Source organism: Macaca thibetana, chromosome 4, assembly GCF_024542745.1.
Source record: "Macaca thibetana thibetana isolate TM-01 chromosome 4, ASM2454274v1, whole genome shotgun sequence".
In the NCBI taxonomy this organism is placed as follows: domain Eukaryota; kingdom Metazoa; phylum Chordata; class Mammalia; order Primates; family Cercopithecidae; genus Macaca; species Macaca thibetana.
Window position 1 is genome coordinate 67,440,573 of NC_065581.1, and position 21,138 is coordinate 67,461,710.

A 21,138-nucleotide genomic window follows, 5' to 3' on the forward strand; every position below is an offset into this window, starting at 1 on the left:
TTTCCCGCACAATAAGAAATACATTGCTTCCAATGTCAAAAGAATCAAGAAAACTAATAATAATTTATAGTTTATGACTAGCTGTGTTTACTATTGAAAAATATGCAGTGATTACAAGGAGGTAAAATTAAATCCTGTGATCAGTTTTTCAGAAAGCAACCAGCTGAACCTAAACTTCACCTAACTTTGTCCTAAAAACTTCTCAAAGACGTTATTTTGAATTTTGGAAAGGGTACTTTTTGATTGTCCTGTGAAGTTAAAGACAAGCTACGTATCATAGTAATAACCCAGGCAACGGTACTATCAGCAGCAACGTTAGATTTCGCCTGCTTTATATTACACGTATTTATTAACTTGTCTTCCTGTAGTTTGAATTTGTACCTGAAAAGGAATACAAGTCCTTTCATAGAAAACCCTATAATGAAAAAAACATTCCTCAGAAATAGGTTTTGAAAGTTATCGTTTCTATGGGAATCATTTATTGTGATTTTCTTTCAATAATGAACTGAAGTATTGATTGGAAGCCAAAGAAGAAGCATCTTATTTCTTCCTTGGACTGAAATTTTGAGGAAGGAGAGACAGCGGGAGTTCAGAAAAGAAAACTAATGTATACCTTCCAGTAATTTTAGGAGGATATTTATTTTATGAATAGAATTAAATTTGCCCTCAAAGTGCTTGTGGCGCCTAGAACTTTAAACCTGGTTGTCAGAGGGAGCATAAAGAAAGACTTCTTCTGTTGACATAAGTTAGGTTTTAGATAAACACATTTCCTATGAGATAATCAGTGATGTCCACTGAGTTATCATTGAGTCTAGAATTATGTTTATAAAACACATTCAGTCAAGAAAGAGCAGAGACCATTTAATGCTGGCCACAGGAAACACAGTATTTTAATTACAACAATCATAAAACCAGTGTCCATTAAAGACATATTCTCAATATCACAGCTTTAGAGAGTTTTGGTACCCAATTAACAGTGCATCTAGGTGTAACCCTAACCTGACATATGGCAGGGTAGGACTTTGGGTGCCAGTACTCAGAGCACCTGCTACACGAGTGGGCCGTGAGCAAAGATAAAGAGGAGATACCATCACACCTTTTTTTCCCAAAAAAGTATTTTTGGCAGTGTATACCATATTGGCATACTTTAATGGATAATATGCCATATCTCGTGATCGTGTGTAACTAGTAATATGATATAAAACATTATATTGGATCAACTGATGAAAATAATCTGCTCCTTATGGACAAGTGGACATACTTCTGTGATGAGTAACAGGAGCTTCATTTCCATAGACTGTTTCCTGGCACCAAATACTTAATGTGTTTTCACTATCACTTTATCAAATGATACTGGAAGTTTCTAATGTAGTTGTGTGATGCGTGAGGTCTCAAACTATAACAATTTGTTTAATGATAGAAATGTATTTATTATATAGATAAGTCGATTATATTTTGTTGATTCTCTAACATTTAATTACATTTAGCCGCAAAGTTTTACTTTAGTGTTTACTATATACTGTGATGATAGCCGTTATGCTGTAGAATACTTTGATAATTTAATCTAATATAAGAAAAACCTCAGTCTTTAAAATAATATGTGTGCATGTATGTAGCTGTACATCTCTGGTAAGAACCACTAAAACTTTCTTTAAAATGTGTTAATTAATGAAATAATGAAAATCTCCTTAGATTTAGACAGAATGTTGCTATTTTAAAGTTTAAAGATGTGAATTTTTCTTCATAGATTTTGAATTTTGCTTAAATAATTCAAATAAATGATAACTAACTGCTTTCTAGGGAATGTTTAAAAACTGTTATCTTATAAATTCATTGTAAATATTTGATAGAAATAAAGCAGTTCCATGAAATTGTTAGTGTATTTTGAGCTGTCTAAACCTGGAAACTCAGAAGCCAAAGTAAATTCCTATAAGAAGGAAAATTCCTAAAACTCCATTGAGAAAACACACATCCTCCCAGGAGTATCTCATTCTAGCCTGTGTGATGGTTACAAACCAGACTTTTCAAAGAGATGACCCCAGAATTCCAGCAATGGAAACTGATAGGCATCTGTCTTTTTACCCAAGACAGAAACCAGATGAATAGAAAGAACTAAAAAGTATTCCAAGTAATTGCTTTATGTTAAATGGCACTGAGTATGTATTCAAAATTGATCTAATGGCAATCAGCAGATGTGGGTAAGAAAGTAAAACATGCTTGTACATATATAAGAATACACACACACACACACGTATATATATAATATATATAGTGATAAAAATTCTGATTTTAGGCAAGAAGTCACTTAAAGCCAGATTTAAATCTTTTTCCAAAGACAGTGTAGGGAGACAACAAGGTATGCAGAGTTGAAGTGTTTGGGCTCAAATTCCAAGTCTACTGCCTATTACTGTGCAATGACCTGTAAGAAGGTCATTGAGGCAGTATTATCTTCCTGATAGTTTTGTTGTCAGAACAGCAGTGCTTGGCCCATAGAAAGCACGATGTCAGACTTCAATATTATTCCCAGAAGTTTCAAAGAGAGAAAATGAAATGAGATACTAAGTAACATGTGGAAAAAACATAGGCTGTAGGGGACCTCAGTCCCAATCTCAGGTAAGTTACTAGTTGGGTGACCTTTGACACGTTGCCAAACCTCTCAGAGCCTCCATTTCCCTATTTTAAAAATTGAGGTAACAGTCCTGGATTTGGGAAATAAGGAATAGATGGAAAGTCCCTATGCATGATGGATATTCCGCATTAGGCTACCTTTCCCCACAACACTAGAACTATTTGTTAAAGACCACAAAAACATCTGTGTTCATATATCTTTATGGATCATAAACATTATTCTGTGTACTTCTTTTAGGGTGAAAATGGTTTACATGGTGCTCCAGGATTACCTGGTCAAAAGGTAAAGAGTTGCTGAATGTTTCATCTGAGTTAAGAATTTTAACATGTTAAAAATAAATTTGCATATAATATTCTGAAATTTTATTTGATTAAGCTGAATTCACTCAAAGACTTTTAGAAAGCTATGGATGTCTTTTCAAAGAGAACTCGTGGAAGCAATCCCCTCTTGAAGGGACCATTCTAGGAGGAAGCTTTATCACAGAGCTTTAGTAAGATGCTTCTCCAAAGAACTAAATGATAGTGCTTTCTGGGGAACGTGGAAGTGTACATAGCTGCTCTGGAAATGTTTCTGCTTTTATTAGTCAGAGTCTAAAATGTACAATAGAACAAATTGTACTTCCTTTGACTGGTTTTGGTTACCTCTTGCTTATCTTCTTTTTTGTATATCCCAGATAGAACTAAACATAATAGTTACAATGACATAAAATATTAAATATTACAAAGATGCTGTAGACAACTATCTCTTCAAACATATTTTTCTTTCAGAACAAGGGATTCCTAATAAGTAAGGATTTTTGCATGGGCCAACCTGCCTCTTTCTGTGCCTGGTATCTTTCTCTTTACCAAGGGGAACTTTCTTTGTGCCCCTCTACTGTGCAAGGGCTACTTTCTTCTTCTGAGAAGAAGCATGGTTATCTGTGACAAGCATTACTGAAAACACAGGGACCATTATATTCCAGTTTCTTGGAGGGATGGGGAGCCACTTCAGGTGGGGCCAGCTGTCGTGATACCATCCAGATAATCCCGCCACAGGAGAGAGCGTTATTGATGTAATATTAGATGCCCACCAAAGCCAAGCATATCATTTCTGTGCTCTGGAGATGTTTTACAGGTTTTGGCAGCAACATATCACAAGTTACTATGCATGTAGGTTTTTCTCTATAGCTGAAAATACCATTTAAAAAGATATGCACTTATTTATAGTTACAGATTGTGTTCAAGAATTTATTTACTTGGCCCAGTAAAGATAATAAGATTGAACTGGCAGCAATGAAATGGCAAGCTTCTGAATTTCTTCACAGCAGCTCTAGACAAAACCCACTGATACAGCATGTGCTGCATCTGCGAGTCGAGTTGCAAGCCAAGGGATGTGCAGATTTATCTGCTGGGAAATAGTTTTGGACTTTCCAGCAGCTGTTTGTGGTGGCTGCATCATGCTGACATTGTGACTGATGTATTGGAGGCGTTTAGCAGCTTCAATGTCAGCTTGAATTAACAGATCAAGTTAAAGTCTATATTTTAGGAAAAATGGTAGAAAAAAATATAGACCATGCATTCAGTGGTAAAAAGCAATACCTAACAACCGACCTATATTCTTTCCTGGTAACTTTTAGGGGGTAAATGAAGCAAAAATAATTATTTAATTAAATGTATGTAACACACACACTTACACACATATTACTTAATTATCTAATTATATTATCTAATTATGTATGCTATTTAATTATATAATCATATACATATATGCAATTATGGGTATATATATAAAATAACATACTCACAGACTAAATATGTCTGTATATATGCATGCACCTTTCTATATAGTAAAAAGCTGGCATTCCTTTTCATAGAATTAGTATAAGTTTTATATACCAAGGGTCAACTTGTTGAGGCATTACAGAAAAAATCTAGAGATCAGAAGCCCTCTATCTCCTGTCTCTGTGCACTCAGGAAATGCTTGCTAAATGCTTCATGTGCTCCAGGCCCTCCAAGGGTGGAGAGCTGCACATGACCCGTTCCCAACATTCACTTGCTGGCTATGTTGTCATGAGTGCTTGATTCAATGAACTTTTGTTGATTGTGTGAATGAAACATCAGTTAAAGGGAGAAGTAAGCCTGTCAGATCAGAGAGGGTGTAGATGAAGAAAGGGAGACGTACGCCTTTCAGTATAAATATGCTGATTGAGAGTCAGCAGCCCTCCAAGCACCAATCTTCTTTCTGTGACTGAGCCAGGATAGTGGACAGGAAAAAGCATAGCACTGGTGTCAAAGGTAGAGCCAGAACCCTTGGGTTCAAACCTGAACTCATTCATCATGAGATACTCATCAGAATGGTATTCCATAGGAGTCAGCTTTCTAAGAAGGCTGTTTCCACTGAATCTAGTAAAATAAATAGTAATACTAAGAAGAATGGCTAACTTAGTCTTTGCCAGACACTATGAGGATGCGTCAAATTCTCAAATCAAACTGTTGAGGAAGATAGTATTATCATACTTATTTTATACTTGAGAAAATTCAGGCTTATCAAGATTAAATTGCCTTGGAAGTAGTGAAGCTGTAGCTTATAACTTAGAAAATGGTTGCTTTAGTGTTTAGAAATATTTAAATCTTATGTGACTTAATATTGGTTTAGAGCTTACATGTTAGAAATGGTTATTTATAATTATTGATTTTTAATTGTTAGAAACATCATTTTATTGTAAAAATTGCATGTATTGTAAGTATCATTTTTATTACTATATGCATTTTATTCCTCTTCTACAGGGAGAGCAAGGTTTTGAAGGCAGCAAAGGAGAAACTGGTGAAAAGGTAAATATCTCTTTTTACATTCACGTCTGTAAAAATAAATTGTGTTCCTGAAAATGTTTTGAAATAGAATATTTAACTTGTTTTGTGCATTCCCTATAAGCAATTTAATAATTTTATAGACATACCTAAAACATTTGTTTCAATTAAGGTAGAGTAAATATATTAATGATTGCCAGAAATCTTTCTAAACTTATTTGGATGGTATTAATAGATATTTCTAGTTAAATTTGTGTGATTGATATGGAAATGATTTAAACATTTATAAAGCATTATATTTTTATATTGTGAAATCATTCACTAAGTATCCAATTATTTAAATAAATGCTTTGTTTATATGTACACTTGGTTTATCGGTGGAATTTTTTCCTGAAGGAATAAATTAGAACAACTAACTGTAAAAGTCAGGATCCCACAGAAAAGAGATGGCATACTAAAACTGGAATAATTTCAAAGAGTTTAATAAAAGCATGGTTTAAAAAGTATGGGCAAGGTATAAGAAAACCACAGGGATTGTGCAGTATCCCAGGTCAGGTTACAGCAGACTCCTTAAACACCACATAATTACCAGACACAGAGGCAGAGAAACGTGTGGCGAAGGCTGGAGACAGTCAGCCCAAGATAAGCACATAAAAGGGGAGCCAGGACAATAAACACCTCCACCCCACTATCCTCCAGCCTTCAGCTCTCCTACTGGACCCCACTGGCCAAACCAAATTGAGAGCCAGTATGATGGAGGAAGCCTATAAGCCTCAGTCTCCCGAAGTCCAGAGCAGGTGGATAAGGGTGGACAGTTGATCTTGAGGGAACAATGGCAGATGCCAGCCTACTAATCTAAGTGCTGTCATTTAAAGTAACCTTCTTACAAAACTAAATTCTAAGTGGTTAATTTTACATGTTAATATTCTATTATAATAAATAATTACTGAAAGTCATTTGATAGTGAAAATATTTTAGCAATCATTGTTTTACAAATTTACAACTTTCTATTCAAAGTACTTTTCCTTCAGATAATCATTTGAATCCTTTTTCATTTCAAAAATCTAGTTTTGTTTTTAAATAAAACAAAAACAGTACCATTCTTTTGTTTAATAACTCTTGTATACATCAAATGTATATATGGAATTGGATGGCCAGGAGAGCTAGAAAGGAGAGTAATCTCAAATTAGACAGTATTGCCTGTATTTTGCTTTCTTACCAGTGACCAGTTATTTGCTTTTTCAACAAGTGTTTATAGAGAGAATGAGCATCTATTATAATTATAAGACAAATTACACGTTACAAACTACATGATAATTACTTTTCCTCACAGAACTGAGAAAGAAAAAAGAATGGCTTTATAATAACCATACTTTTGGAGATCATTTCATTAAATGATGACTATTTTTAAGGTGAACGTCTTTTCTTAGAAATCCCTTGGACATTTTTCCTTTAGAATAACAGTCATTGGAAGGCCATGTCTTTAAATAAATGCTTCCTTTATACATATTCCTGATTTATTAAGTGGGATTTTACCTGTAGGAATAAGTAGTGAATAAGCGAAAACAGATATATTCTCTGTAATTTAAAGTCACAAATACACTAAAGTCTTAGTAGTTGTTTTGATAGTTTATATATATAGTAGGTATAGCTCAATAATAAATAGATTCTCACAGGCTACAAGGCATTAGAAAACCATTCACCATATTTGGCTTCAAGGATTTTCCTTCTAATTCCTCATATCAATTAACTGTTGCATTTAAATAGTCAATTTCACTACAAGGTAGAAATATGTTTGTAGAATGATTGAAATATATTAGAAAAAAATAAAGCATCAAACAGAAAAGACAGTATGTACCTTGAATGAGAATCCCAATTTAGATGATTTATAGTCAGATATAAGATTCATGTAATAACCCTTATATTATTTTGATTGATGCAAAAGTAATTACATGACACCAACCAAGTAAAAATGATGTTCTGCTTTATTATTTACTGTATATTAAATTTTTGAGCTTTTTCAAAGTCAACATGCTATGTATTCTGACCCAGAACCACATGTATTTTTTCATAAGATAAATAATTGAGGTCTTGTAGTTCACTTTATTTCTAGATTAGAGTTAAACAAGAAAAGTCTATGAAACACTCGCATTGGTGTGACAACAGCATGAGAGTCTTGGATTACTCACAACATGATTTATTTTCTGAAGAAAGTCAATCTACCTTGTACTTTAAGGTTTTGTGGAAAACTGAGTATATAATCATTTTCTAAAAACCCACTTTTCTTCTTTAATTACCCTACTGTGGCCTTTACTGTGTTTGATTTGACTGAGTGACAAGTCACCAGTTGCAAAATACAACAATTCAGGACATTGTTATTGGTCAGAGATGTCGTATCTTCCAGAAACACATAGTTACTGGTCAAAATATAAAAATTATATCAACTGCAAAAGGTAAACTACCATGTGATATTTTCAGCTGACATTTCTATAATGCAGTGGAAACCAAGTGGAGAAATCTGCTTCTCCCATTATGGCTACAAAACTAGCCTTCAGGCCAACCGAACTCAATAGACTAACAAAGTAGCTCCTCAAAGACTTGAACACTCTGTCCTTAGTCCTGAGAAAAACCTGTGGCACTAGAACAAGTATAAAGGACCTCATTTAAAGTATATTTCTGGATCTATAGAAACTTGTAACAACATTCCTGAACAAACACAATTCAGTCAAGTCAGTCCTGAAGTGAAAGTTATTTTAAGGGGTAGTTAGTTCTCTCAGAAAGGTTGCTGGTGCTGACATGACTCTCTCAGATGACAGCTATTTGCAGGTGTACCATGCTGTGGTTTATCATGTAGACCTGTAGCAATGACCCCATCCCACTTCGCCATCCCTAGCTGGCAAATTTAGCTGTGTATCACCCAAGGATCCTTGGGCTCTCCAACAGCATAACTCATGAGGCAGGAAGGACGGAGGACCCTCCCCACAGCTGAGATCTGTATTTTGGCTTCTCTGTCTCTATAGGAGTGGTCTTCTGGGGATTTTCCTTAGATTCCTTCAGTACTATTATTATAGTGCAGGCTGCTACTACAAGCAAAAGACAGAGTTCAATCCTCAGATAACAGTTATCCCCATAGGATCTATCAGCCTTCCCAGCAATGATTTTGTCAAACTCTTGTTATGTAACCAAATGTAAATGCATGAACTAAGCTCTTACATTACGTTAGGAAAAGGCCATTTAGCAAGGATTCATTCACATGCACTTCACTCCTTAACCCCCAGCCCAGGTTTTTACTTTATGTCCTTGTGAAGATAGAAATATTACTTGGTTACATTTATGAAAAGAAGCAGCAAATAGAAAATGAAATGTAAATATCTGCCTCATTATACCATTCAATATTTTTAAGTAATTGCTTCAAATCATATAATTTAGTTTGCTTTTAAAATGATGATTATTTTATGTTGTCACTCAAGCTCTAACTTGAAGTTTAAGAACTAATTTTCTCAACGTTAAACTTAACTGCAGAACCTATTGTTAAATACCATTTGATTGCGAGAAATATCCAGTGGCGACAGCTACTCATACCTTACTTTTCTTGATTTATTGCCTAAAATGTAGTCAATTTGGTTCACTGAAGAGTGATGTTTAACTTGGGCATATATGGTGGCAAATTCTTACCTGGATCTAAGATGCTTCTGTTGGTGTGGAAATTTTCCATTTGGGAAATTAAAGTTATCTGGCCTCTTGAGGGCCTCTTAAGTTTGATGAAAAGAAAAAAGCAATCAAATGAGCACTTCTTCGTGAACCATAAGACTGAAGGAGAGGTGGAGAGCATCCAACATGTGGCATATTCTGCAGCTCTGAGAGTTCGTGGTTGAGCAAGTTCTTGCTTTCTCTTGTTTAGGCTTCTGAGCATTATCTACTTTGATAATCTTGATTGCTGATCTTTTCTTCCACTCTGGGTTATACTAATAACAATAAATGGAGACACAAAACTAACAAGTGCATATGGTCCCTGCTTTAACTCATCTCTTAAAACTGTTGTTGGAAAACTAGTTGTAAATTTCCAGTGACTTGTGATTTTTTTATTGTCTTCTTCTTACCAAAATATAATCTATATTCCAAAATGCCATATGATATATGTATTTAAATTAGAAAACTGTGTTTGAATATTTATTACTCTGGTTTTATAGTGCTTGCAAATATTTTTCACCTGACAGAATCCACTGGAAAAGCATTCCACAGACCCCTATTCTTAGTTGATTTATTTCACTCTATATTGTTATAAAATTCTGTACAAAATGTAATTTTCAAATGAATACAATTATTTAAATGTCTATTATAACCTAGCATAAAGTACACATATACTTTACTACCCCCAAACTATCTGGGGTTATTTATAATTAAGTCATACATCTAAACATTTGTATTTCTTTTATCACCTGTCAACATCAGCTAATTTTCAGATGACATAATTCAAATTTTTGTAAGCCAGCCTAAAATAAAATATATTTAGGCTTGATGCTGATTTTATTAGTATTTATTTTATTAGCACTAATTTTCGATCTCCTGACCTCGTGATCCACCTGCCTTGGCCTCCCAAAGTGCTGGGATTACAGGTGTGAGCCACTGCACCCAGCCAGCACTAATTTTCTATGCCACGTTTTGCCTTCAGTGGTTACTTTTGAAGATGTGATGGGGGAATGGAAAATGCTTAACAGAAAATGTCTTCACTTACCTATTTCATAGGTTAGTCATTCATATTGTTTTCTTATCAAATGAATATTAAAAAACAGCAGCAGTGAATTCATTCTTGTTATTCTGTTGCTTTTTTGTTTTCACCATTAAAAATATGTCAGCAATCATGATATGTCTCATAAGCATGTTGGATCATTTACTTGGTAGCATTTTGTTCATTTATTTCAGATAGATAGATTTAACTTTTATATTTAACTTGTAACAGCAGAAGTTGGATAATCAGACTATTTTTATACCAGTATCACAAATAATGTCGCCTGCCAGCAACTTTCTAAAATATTGACTTCTAGCATTAAATGTCGTGAAATTATAGTAACTCAGAAAATCAATAGTGATCATTTGCTACTAGAAATGTCAATTATGGCTTTAAATAAACCAGGACTTTTACACTGAAAAATCTTTTTACTTTTGTCAATTTCTCATTCAATTGTTGTGGTAATTACACATAGAACATGAGAATTTGAATGAGTGGTTGTGACTTTGGGCCACTTAAAATTTGGTATTGAGTGAGAAAAAGCCCACATGAGGATGTTTATATAATATACATAAACAATTATTCAGGACATTCTGGGACAGCATATAGATCACTCAACAGGGAACCAACATTCTTAGTTTCTGGAGTACCACTCCAAAAAGAGCCTAGACTTGATGTTTATTTTGAAAGTGATGGTGACATGTCATAAAATAAATGGCTTCACATATCTTTGTGTTCTGTGTTCCAGTCCAGCTCTGTAATGCCAGCTGTGTAAACTTGGATATGATCCTAGCTTTCTTTATCATAGTTTCCTCTTTTATAAATAAAGTTAGTTTCTACCTCATAGAATGATTGCAGGAATTAAATGAGTGCTGGTGAATAAAAGATATTCAATAAATGTTAATATCCTCAACAGCCAATATATAAAAGTAATATAAAATCTTAATATTTTGACAAAAATTGATTTGACAGAATTATTATATATCTTTATTTGAGTAATGTTAATTCCTAATTTTTCTTGTGAATAAGTAAATAAAAAGAGGATATAGTAGTTAGCTACTGATATGTAACAAATCACCCCAAAACTTAGTTACTTAAAACATTCATTTATTTAGCTTGTGATTATATGGTTTAGAAATTTACACTAGGCTTAGCTCAGTGATTTTTTTTTTATCTCGGTTGACCTTATCTAAGTTCGTTCATACAATTCGCCTGTGTTATCTGCAGGTTGTGCATCCAGGAATTATGCATCTGTGGATTCACCCAACCGTGAATCAAAAATAAATATTGAGAAATAAAAATTAAAAATAACAATACAACAATAACAAATAATACAAGTAAAAAACAATATAATCTAACAACTATTTACATAGCATTTACATTGTATTAGGTATTATAAGTAAACTAGAGATTATTTAAAGTATATGGGAGGATATATGCAAATACTACTTCCTTTTTTTATAAGGGACTTGAGCATCCATGAACTTTGTTATCAGCAGGGGTCCTGGAACCAAACCCCAGCAGATTCTGGGGGAAGAGTGTATATCGCTTCTCAGTTGCCAGGTTGGCTGAGGGTGGCTGGGTTAGTTTGGCCTCTGCTAGACAACATGTCTCTACTCCAGATGATCTCTCATCTTCCAACAGTTATGCTGGACTTGTCCTCAAGGTGAAGGCAGGGATCCAAAAAGAGGAAGCAGAAGCATAAAAAACCTCTTTAACCTCCTTGCTCAAAGCTAGCTTGCCCCCACCTCCACCACCACCATGTTCTATTGGTGAAAGCCAGTCTCAAGCTCAGCCTAGATTCAAGGAGTAGGAAAACAGATTCCACCTCTTGATGAGAGAAGCTGCATAGACACATTGCAAAGGGTGTAAATATATGGAGGGGTGAAAAAAGGGGCCATTTTATAATAAATCTAACACAAATGATATAAAATTTTATTTTAAATTAACAGTAGAGTAGAAAGGTTAAACAGATTTATCAACTTTACTTCATTTTCCTCCTTCTCCCATGGCCTAAAATATCATTCTTAAAGTTAGGTTTATATAGTGGGACTTGCAGACTGTGTCAAAACATTTTGAATTTGAAATGGTAGAAACACTTTATATGTAATAGGAAAATATTATTTTAAAAATCTTAATTAGAATGGGAAAAAAGAAATACAATATATCAAATAATTAAACCAAGGAATGGTTTTGTACTTATACATTACCACATGTACTTATTAACTTTAACTAAACTAAAACTGATACAAACATAAATGGAAAAAGCAAGTCGAAGTTGAAATTTGTTTTTAGGATTTCATGATTAAAGCTTCTTGGTGATTATGCCTAGTATTCAAAACTAATGCAAGAATGTTAAATACTGTTATTATAAATATAGCACTTTCCCTTCATCACTCTAAAGCAACTGTCAACATGTTACCTTACTTCTCGTGAATTCTCTCTTGGTTCACCTTGCAGAGTTCTACTGAACATCAGCATGTTATACAATTGTTTCCTTTACCCTAGTAACATGTAAACTAAACTTCTACAATTTTTAGGAAAAACTTTTTGACAGCTGACTTAAAAAATAAAGAGAACAGATGGAGCAAAATAATAACTATGATTTTAAAAATCATAGCAATTTATCTGTGGCCAATGATAATTGGTATGGGAGTAACCATGCCAACTTTCAATTATCCATGGTAGCAGGCAATTGGGAAAGAGTGATGGTAATCCCACAGCCAAGCCAGAGGCTTAATGCTAGTCATTACAGATTGCGTATTATTTTCCTAATTCCTTACTGTGCTCGTGAATAACTCTAATTTATGTGAAATATGTTTAACCCTCTGTTGTTGCATCACTTGCTAGTAGTTATAGAAAAAGTAAAATGTCCAGAGAGAGAGAGAGAGAGAGAGAGAGAGAGAGAGAAATAAGAGGAGAATAACTATAAAGGGCTATAATATTTTATGAACTTTAGTCTTTTAAAGTATTATTTTAATGATTACATAATATTTCACTCTATAGATATGTAATATTTTGAGCATTCCCTCATTGTTAGAAATTTAACAACATCTGTTAAATGTGTTTTCCTATTTGTATCACTGGTAACTTTAGCAAAATAATTTTGATGAATAGAGAGTAGAAGCCAGGTTGGAGTTTGCTGAAGAGTTAAATGACAGGTGACCAGTAAAGAGGGCATGCAGAAAAACCCTTGCAAGGACTAGCTGTGAAGAGGACAACAGCCATAGGACAGTAACTGGATAGGGTGTGGATCATTTAAGAAGAATACTTTATACCAAAATCCAAGGCAATCATAAGGTCCTTGGCAGGAAATATTCTTGAACAAGTTAGGACCCAAAAGAAAAACATAGACTAGTTCACTAATACAGAGAATTCCAAACGTTTTATACTTCCTAAGAAATGTCAGACTTAGGCCATCATCTTTAAGAAATTCCCATTAAAATCTAGAATAAGACAAAGGTATAACTGCTATTATTTAACAATGTTCTGGAATTTCTGACCAGTGTCAATTTTACTTCCAAATTATAGTTTAAATCTATTTCTCTCCATCTACCCCAATGTCACCAAACCATAATCATTAGTCACCTCCTAGTTAATCTCCCTGTTCTCACTCTTTCTCATTCATTCTCCAAATTATAGTCAGATGCCTCTTTACGAAACTATTCATGTGACTTCTATTTTTAAAACATTTTAGTTGTTTCCCATTAGGTTAAAATCCTGAATCCCACAAGGTCCTGCACAGTTGGATGTAGACGTGCTTCTCAGAACTCATCTCTTCCCACATTCCCTGTTTCTGCTTCTATTCCAGCCACACTGACCTTCTTTCAGTTCCTTGAATGTGCCAGCACTCTCCTGACTCACAGTTGTCCATCAGTGTCCCCACTGCTTTGAATATTTTCCCCTTCATTTAGCTTCCCTCTATCCACTTAGCACATCTCAAAAGTCATTTTCTTGGAGGCTTCCTTGACTCTCCAGTCAAAATCTGCTCCCTTTGTTATAATTTCTCTTTACCTTTAACACTACAGTGCACCTGTATAGCATTTACCACAATTTATAATTATGAATGTACTGGCATGAGGATTTTGTTTGTTTGTTTTTCTTTCTCCAATAGAGTAGAAGCTTCAAGAAAGCAAAGACCATGTCTGTCTGTGTACGTTTTTATCTCTAATAATTCAACCCAGTTGAATGCCTAGCACATAAAAGTATTCAATTAATTCATTACTGCAGGGAAGTAGTATAGACAAAGTTAAGTAGTGTTTCTTTTCAGCCTCCAGAAGTATTTAATAATTATTATCTTGATGCATTCAATTCAGTATTAACTCTATTTTTTTCAGACTCCTACTATTGAATTTGTGAGATATATCTAGGGATAAAAATTAATTTTACATGTATGGCCCTTAGAATTGTGTTTAAAAAGACAATATATAAAGCAATATATTTAATAGTATACTAAAATTTACACAGGAAAAATTGGTTAACCTAGTATATTTCCATTTTTTATTATTTGTGAATCACATTGCCTTTTGGCCAGCACTATTTAGCTCATTATTCTATAAAATAAAATACAGTTCTTTCAATACCAGATATTACAATGTCTTTTGAATTTAGTAGTAATGTTAAAGTTGTCTATTGGCTCCTGTATCATAATTTTAGTTTCCGATTACGGTGGAATTTTGGGCTATTGACTGTTGTGAACCTAGGTTGGTTTTGTTAAGGACATTTATTCACTCACTATTTTATGTAATTTAAGGACAAATAAATATGAAAGTTTGTGGCCATATAATAAAGAATTAATAGAAAAACCATGATCCTCACTTATATAATGATTAAGGCAACTTGACTTTTAATAGTTTCTCCTTAGTCAGTGCTGAGTATAAAAGGGTGGTTTTACAATGTGTCTACATTTTGCTTTTATTTTGACCTTTACTCCATTATCCTATTTGTTCACTCCAGGCTCTGGAGCTGCCTCAGGTTTCTACTCTTAGCTTTTGGTTTTCGCTTTCTCCTTTCTCAGGATCTGCCTATGCCATAGACTGCACTTCCTCTGCTCTGTGCTGGGCTCCCTGTCCTCAGCTGCTCATTAACCTCATCACCCCCACTGCTTTCTTTTTCACTTGTTTGACTTTCCTCCCATCAAGCCTGATTTCCACTTCAGATTACTTTCTTTCATTTTTTCGAGTATTTTTGTATTAAAACACAAGGAATAGATCTCTTAGGCAGTCCCTCGCCACCACTGCCTCTGAGCATTTCTGAATGCAACTGAGTTTAAATTAAGAATTGAGTAAAGGCAACTCTCACATTTGGTGTGAGGTTTATACTCACAGGGTTTTTAGTGTATAAAAAAAAGATGTGGTTTTTTATTTAAATAAGAAAAACAGAATGGATTTAAAAATCTAGCAATTGCTTCTGCTTAATACAGTCATCAAATATTCATAATTTCTAACTGTTTTTTAGTAAATCTCAATTAATAGATATACTTTATTAACTAAATCTCTTTGTTGGAGTTACATTCCAGATGGTAAAAAGATAATTAATTCAATGTCACCAAATATTCAATGACAGGTGTGTTATTTTTATTTAGAAGCTACTGGCATGTGAACTTCTTTCACAATCAATGTAAAAGCAATTCACTCTATAGGAATTGCTGAACAAGTGTGTCCTACCAGACTGAAATAGCAGAATTCCACTGCACAGAAAACAGAGGTGTTAGTGCAGCTGCTGTTGCAAGTGGATGTTGTACAGCGACTAGCTGTTTTGTAAGTTATTGTCTAGGCTTATGGCCGTCTATTGCTTCTTAGTCTAGTATCTTAAAAAATTATCACTGGTTTTTGTTTTCCTTGATAATCCTTACAATCTCCTTTAAGAACCTCCCCATCAATGATCTGTTCTACTATCAGTAAAGGATTAATTAAACAAGACAGAAATGAAATAATCAATTTGCTTTGTCTTTTTTCACTTTTCCTTATTGTTCCTCATTTTCTGCTGCTAATCATTTTATGTAATCAAAATTCAAGACAAAATGGTAAAGTGATAATGCTTTGGGCAAACATTTTGTGGAATGTTATTTTAAGTACCTGCACTTGTCCAGCCCTGGGGAGGAGTGTGGCAATGCAGATGGCTTCAGCTGGCTGTATTCCAGGGGCTCACTGATAGTGATCCTGCCTCCCACTTAAGGTTTACTTATGTGTACAAATGAATCATGGAGTTCATGTCTTAGTAAGAACTACAAGGCTGGAGCACATGATAGCACCCAGTAATCACAGAGCAAATCAAGGATTCTTCCTAAGGTTAGTGGAAAGGTAGGAAGTCATCTAAATAGACTTTCATCCTTTATCTGGATTTGGACAGGTGGCCCACCAGGCTCTGCTCATTAATGTTTATAACAGACAATTCTAAGTTCTTTATTTTAAGCCAAAATTTATTCCCTATTATTTTGACCAATCTATCCCAGTTCTAACCTTTTGGACCAATGCTTTCTCAGATTATATGTTCTTGCAAATGACTGACTATCTTTTGGAGAGTTTAAGACAGCTTCTTTTTTTTTTTTTTTTTTTTTTTTTTTGAGACGGAGTCTGGCTCTGTTGCCCAGTCTGGAGTGCAGTGGCGTGATCTCCACTCACTGCAAGTTCAGCCTCCTGAATTCAGGCTATTCTCCTGCCTCATCCTCCCGAGTAGCTGGGACTACAGGCACCCACCACCACACCCAGCTAATTTTTTGTACTTTTAGTCAATACGGGGTTTCACCATGCTAGCCAGGATGATCTCGAGCTCCTGACCTCGTGATCCGCCCGTCTGGACCTCCCAAAGTGCTGAGATTACAGGCGTGAGCCACCGCGCCCGGCCAAGACTGCTTCTTTTTTTTTTCTCGGCTCACTGCAAGCTCCGCCTCCTGGGTTCACACCATTCTCCTGCCGCAGCCTCCAGAGTAGCTGGGACTACAGGCGCCCGCCACCACGCCCGGCTAATTTTTTGTATTTTTAGTTGAGACCGGGTTTCACCGTGTTAGCTAAGATGGAACACAGCTTCTTAAACTGTCTCCTAAACATGAAGATGCATTCTCCTGAACATTTTCATGTAAGTATCCCAGTTTTGAGCAAGTGTTTCACTGTGCTTCCTGGATCACTGCTTATGGATCCCTGTCTGCCTCATAACCTTCATCTTGTAATGTTATAACTCATCAGTGTACTGTTAGTGTGATGCTCAGACATAGATAGAATTATTCTAGCGTTTTGAGCAGTGATTCATGTAGGCAGTTTAAAATGAAGGCACTAGGATTTTGTGGAGCTGAGTCCTCATCCCGGCTCCCGGATAGCTCAAGGTATCCACGGCTATTTCAGTGTCTTCACCTGTAAAAGGAGACAGTGAGGCTGGATAAGGCCTAGAATCACACATGTTTAGAGCTAGAGTGAATCTGAGAATATATGGAGTTTATAATACTGTCAGGCAGTTGTTTTCTTGAGTCAAAATGTAAGCATTTACATTTATATGTGCTGTCTTTATTTTGGGGATTTAAGCCACGTGTTTCTATTTGTTAACTTTTAACTTTTGATTCTGGCATGTATTACAATGGTAACCTTTTATCAGCTCTGTAGATATGAATTCTAGGTCCTTGAATTTTGTAGACATGAATTCTAGGCCTTGAGTAACTAATATAAATATTGAATAAGACATGACCAGAACACAGCACTGTAACACACCACTGGAGTTCTCTTTTTAGGGATGATGGCCTAATAGAAATGAAGGTAGAATGAGTGTATTTATTTAACTACTTATTGTTTACCTCACTAAAATTTAACCAACATTTATCAAATACATCCTAAGAAACTTTATTAAATGTCTTACTGAATTAAATAAACCAAACTCATAACACATGATTTCTGTTGTCTGACATGGTATTGCCTATTGATAATCATCTTATTCTTAACTAAGCATTTAAAACATATTTGTTTAATAATTAAATCTAGAATTTTGTTGGGATCAGTATGAAACTTACTTATCATTCATGTGTATTTTTTAAATGAGCAAGCATTAGTGTGTCTAGGCCTTTCCTTCTTCAAGATTCTCAGAGATTCATCTCAGTGGCTAATTTCCATGAGCTCTTAGTTATCTGCCCTTAATCTGTCCTCTCCTATCTTAATGTCTATCTTGGTCTCAAGGGTGGTTAGCTAGAATTAGTGAATTAAAAGGCCTTCAATTTATTTTCAAAGTAGTTTGATGCCAACTGTAACCCAATACAATACTGAATCCCTTCGAAACATATGCTGGGTTTTAGAATATATTTGTTTATTCAATCATCCATTTATCTGATCATTTAGGACCCAGTTTTTACCAGATACTATATTCAGCACTAGGGTAGCAGATATGAAAGAGACAAAACATTCTTTCAGAGAGCAGATATGAAGTGCTTGATGGTGTTTTGTATAGGACCTGTGGGAAGGAAGAGGAGTGAGTACATAACGGTCCCTAAGAGAAGGAGGGGAGTTTGAGTAAGATTCTTTAGTGAGTCCTGAAGCATGGGTAAGAGTTCTCCAGAACAAGGAAGAGGCAAATGAAACAGTTTTTTGTAAGGTATAGAGTAAGAACAATGTATGAGATGTTTAAGGAACCACATGGAGTGTCTTGTGTGATAAAAAGAAAACCAATGACCACCAGAGAAAAAAGCAAAAGGACTTTTAAATGCCTGAGTCACAGTTTCAGGCAAAACACCCGAGGGAGACAATTGCCAGGAAATAACATCAAGAGGGTGCCTCTGAGCATTCAGGTGGTGTCATGTTTAGCTCACTCTTCCCTTGTAGGGGGTATCACCTGACCAAAACCTTGAGGTAATCCTTTTACTAGAAGACCCATCTGAAGCTACCACACAAAAGATTAGAGGCTGATCTCCATTTGAAAGGTTTAGGCTGGCTTAGGTAAGAATTTAGTTAAGGTTTTTGCTTGGCATTTCCCAGGAATTTCTGAAACTTTCTATTTTTGTTATTCTTGCAATTTATGGAAACTGAACATTTCAATCCAGTGGAGAATAATAGATGTGGGCTCTATCTAGGTTTATTTTGCTAGTTAAGTTCCTAAAGCAACTTAATCCAAATTATTTTATTTTGTCCTTTCATTTTAAGAAAGAAAAGAAAGAACATGAAATGTAGCCATTTCTTTGATGAATCAAACAAGATTTAATATTTGATCATCAAATATAAGTGGTAAGTTTCTTGCTTTACCTGCTAATAAATGGCCATGGTCATATTGATCAAAAAAAGAAAAAAGAAAAAAAAATTACTGATCTAAATTTCAATAATTTACTAGACAGAAACCCAATCTTTTGCTGTGATTTTGCTCCTCAAATTGTCACAAGAATCCCTAAAGATTCTTCATGTGTTACCTCTGTGAACTGATCAGTATATGAGTCAACAGCAGGCCTTGCTATCATTTCCTCTTGATTCCTGAGAAGAGGAGTAAGAAATTTCAGGTATAATTTGAGCTGGCACCTGAAACTTTTGCTGTATCTCTAGTTAGGTTGAGGTATAGCTATTGCCAGATACATGTATACATATAGATACATACACATACAGAGAGAGACAGACAGACAGACAGACACAGAGACAAAGATATAATGTTTTGCATTTTATCCAATAGCTAATTTTTTTATAAGTTCATGGAACAGTTCAAAAAATTTATGATTCTTTGGACCAAAAAAAACCCAAAATCACCTTAAATTGAAAAGTAGACATTTTGTAAGACTCATTCCTTGATATAACGAATAATAAAGTAACCAACACATGAAGAAAACAGTCCTCAATAACCCTGGAACCAAAGAGTTAATGAAAAGAAAAATTCATACAAATCAATGCACAAGAAAAATACTTCATATAAAACATATGAACCATATCAAAAGCTATAATAAAGGTGAAAATACATAGTATAAAATTTGTTTATTATAAAGAAGAAAATACAAAAGTTAAGAAAATATGTTTTTATCTTATATAATAATAATAAATAGCCCCTAGACAAAATAGTAGAGGGGAATTAATAAATGTGGTCACTAAAATCAATGAAACAGAAAATTTCAAAAATTGTAGAAGGGACAAACAAATCAAATACCTGATTTAATAAATGACTAAGACAATGAATACACAAAATTCAACTATTCAATTAAGGAAACAGAAAATAGGAATAAGACAAGCTAGAAAGAAAAAAAATATGACTACAGAGAGTAAATAGACTTAAAGAATTCTGAGGCTATTACTATATGTGTAATTTGAAAGAAACAAATTTGATCACCTAGAGAAAATGGATGATTTCCTCAAAAAATATAAAAAATTGACCAAGAATAACTGGAAAATATGACTACACTAAATACTATGGAAGAAATTGGAGAGATGATTCAAAATCTACCACTGAATAAAGCACCAGGACTAATTGGGATTTTCAGCAGGGTTTTATGTAGTCGGTGTTATTTTAAACTATTCTAGGCTAAAGGAAAGATCCACAGCCTCCAAGGAGTCAGCATAATGTTAATACTAAATTTAATTTTTAAGATATATCTATTATTATAGATAGAAATATTTTTAAATAGGTATTACCAAATAGAATTCAACAATACAAAAAGATCAAGTAGGATAAAAGAAAATCAAGTAGGATAATACTACGAAGTCAAGGTGGATTCATGTTAAGAAATTATATATATCAACATAATACATCAGCCAATTAAAACATAAAAGTTAAATGATTATATCAGTAGATGCTGAAACTTTTGATAATACACAATATTCATTCCTAATAAGATCTTCAAGTAAAATAGGAATTGATGAAATATTTTTACTAAAACCCAATAGCAAATACTATTCTTAAAAAGGGCAAAACTAGATTAGAAATGAAATATGCAGAATTAAGACGTAAGGAGATAAAATTGCCATAACCATTACTTCACAAGAAAATTAAGTAACCCATGTAGTGCTAGAAAAAAGAGATAAACTACCTTTTTTTACTAATGAATTGAC

General features: G+C 34.3%; 1 protein-coding gene across 4 annotated transcripts in view; it reads left to right on the forward strand.

Annotated features, from left to right (window-relative positions):
* Positions 1–21,138, forward strand: part of COL19A1 (collagen type XIX alpha 1 chain) — a 336,630-nt gene that overhangs the window by 87,439 nt on the left and 228,053 nt on the right. For all 4 annotated transcript variants that reach the window (XM_050789707.1, XM_050789711.1, XM_050789708.1 and 1 more), the window contains 2 exons: positions 2,867–2,911; positions 5,395–5,439. In XM_050789707.1, the coding sequence (XP_050645664.1) occupies positions 2,867–2,911; positions 5,395–5,439 (90 nt within the window). The remainder of the gene's footprint in view (positions 1–2,866; positions 2,912–5,394; positions 5,440–21,138) is intronic.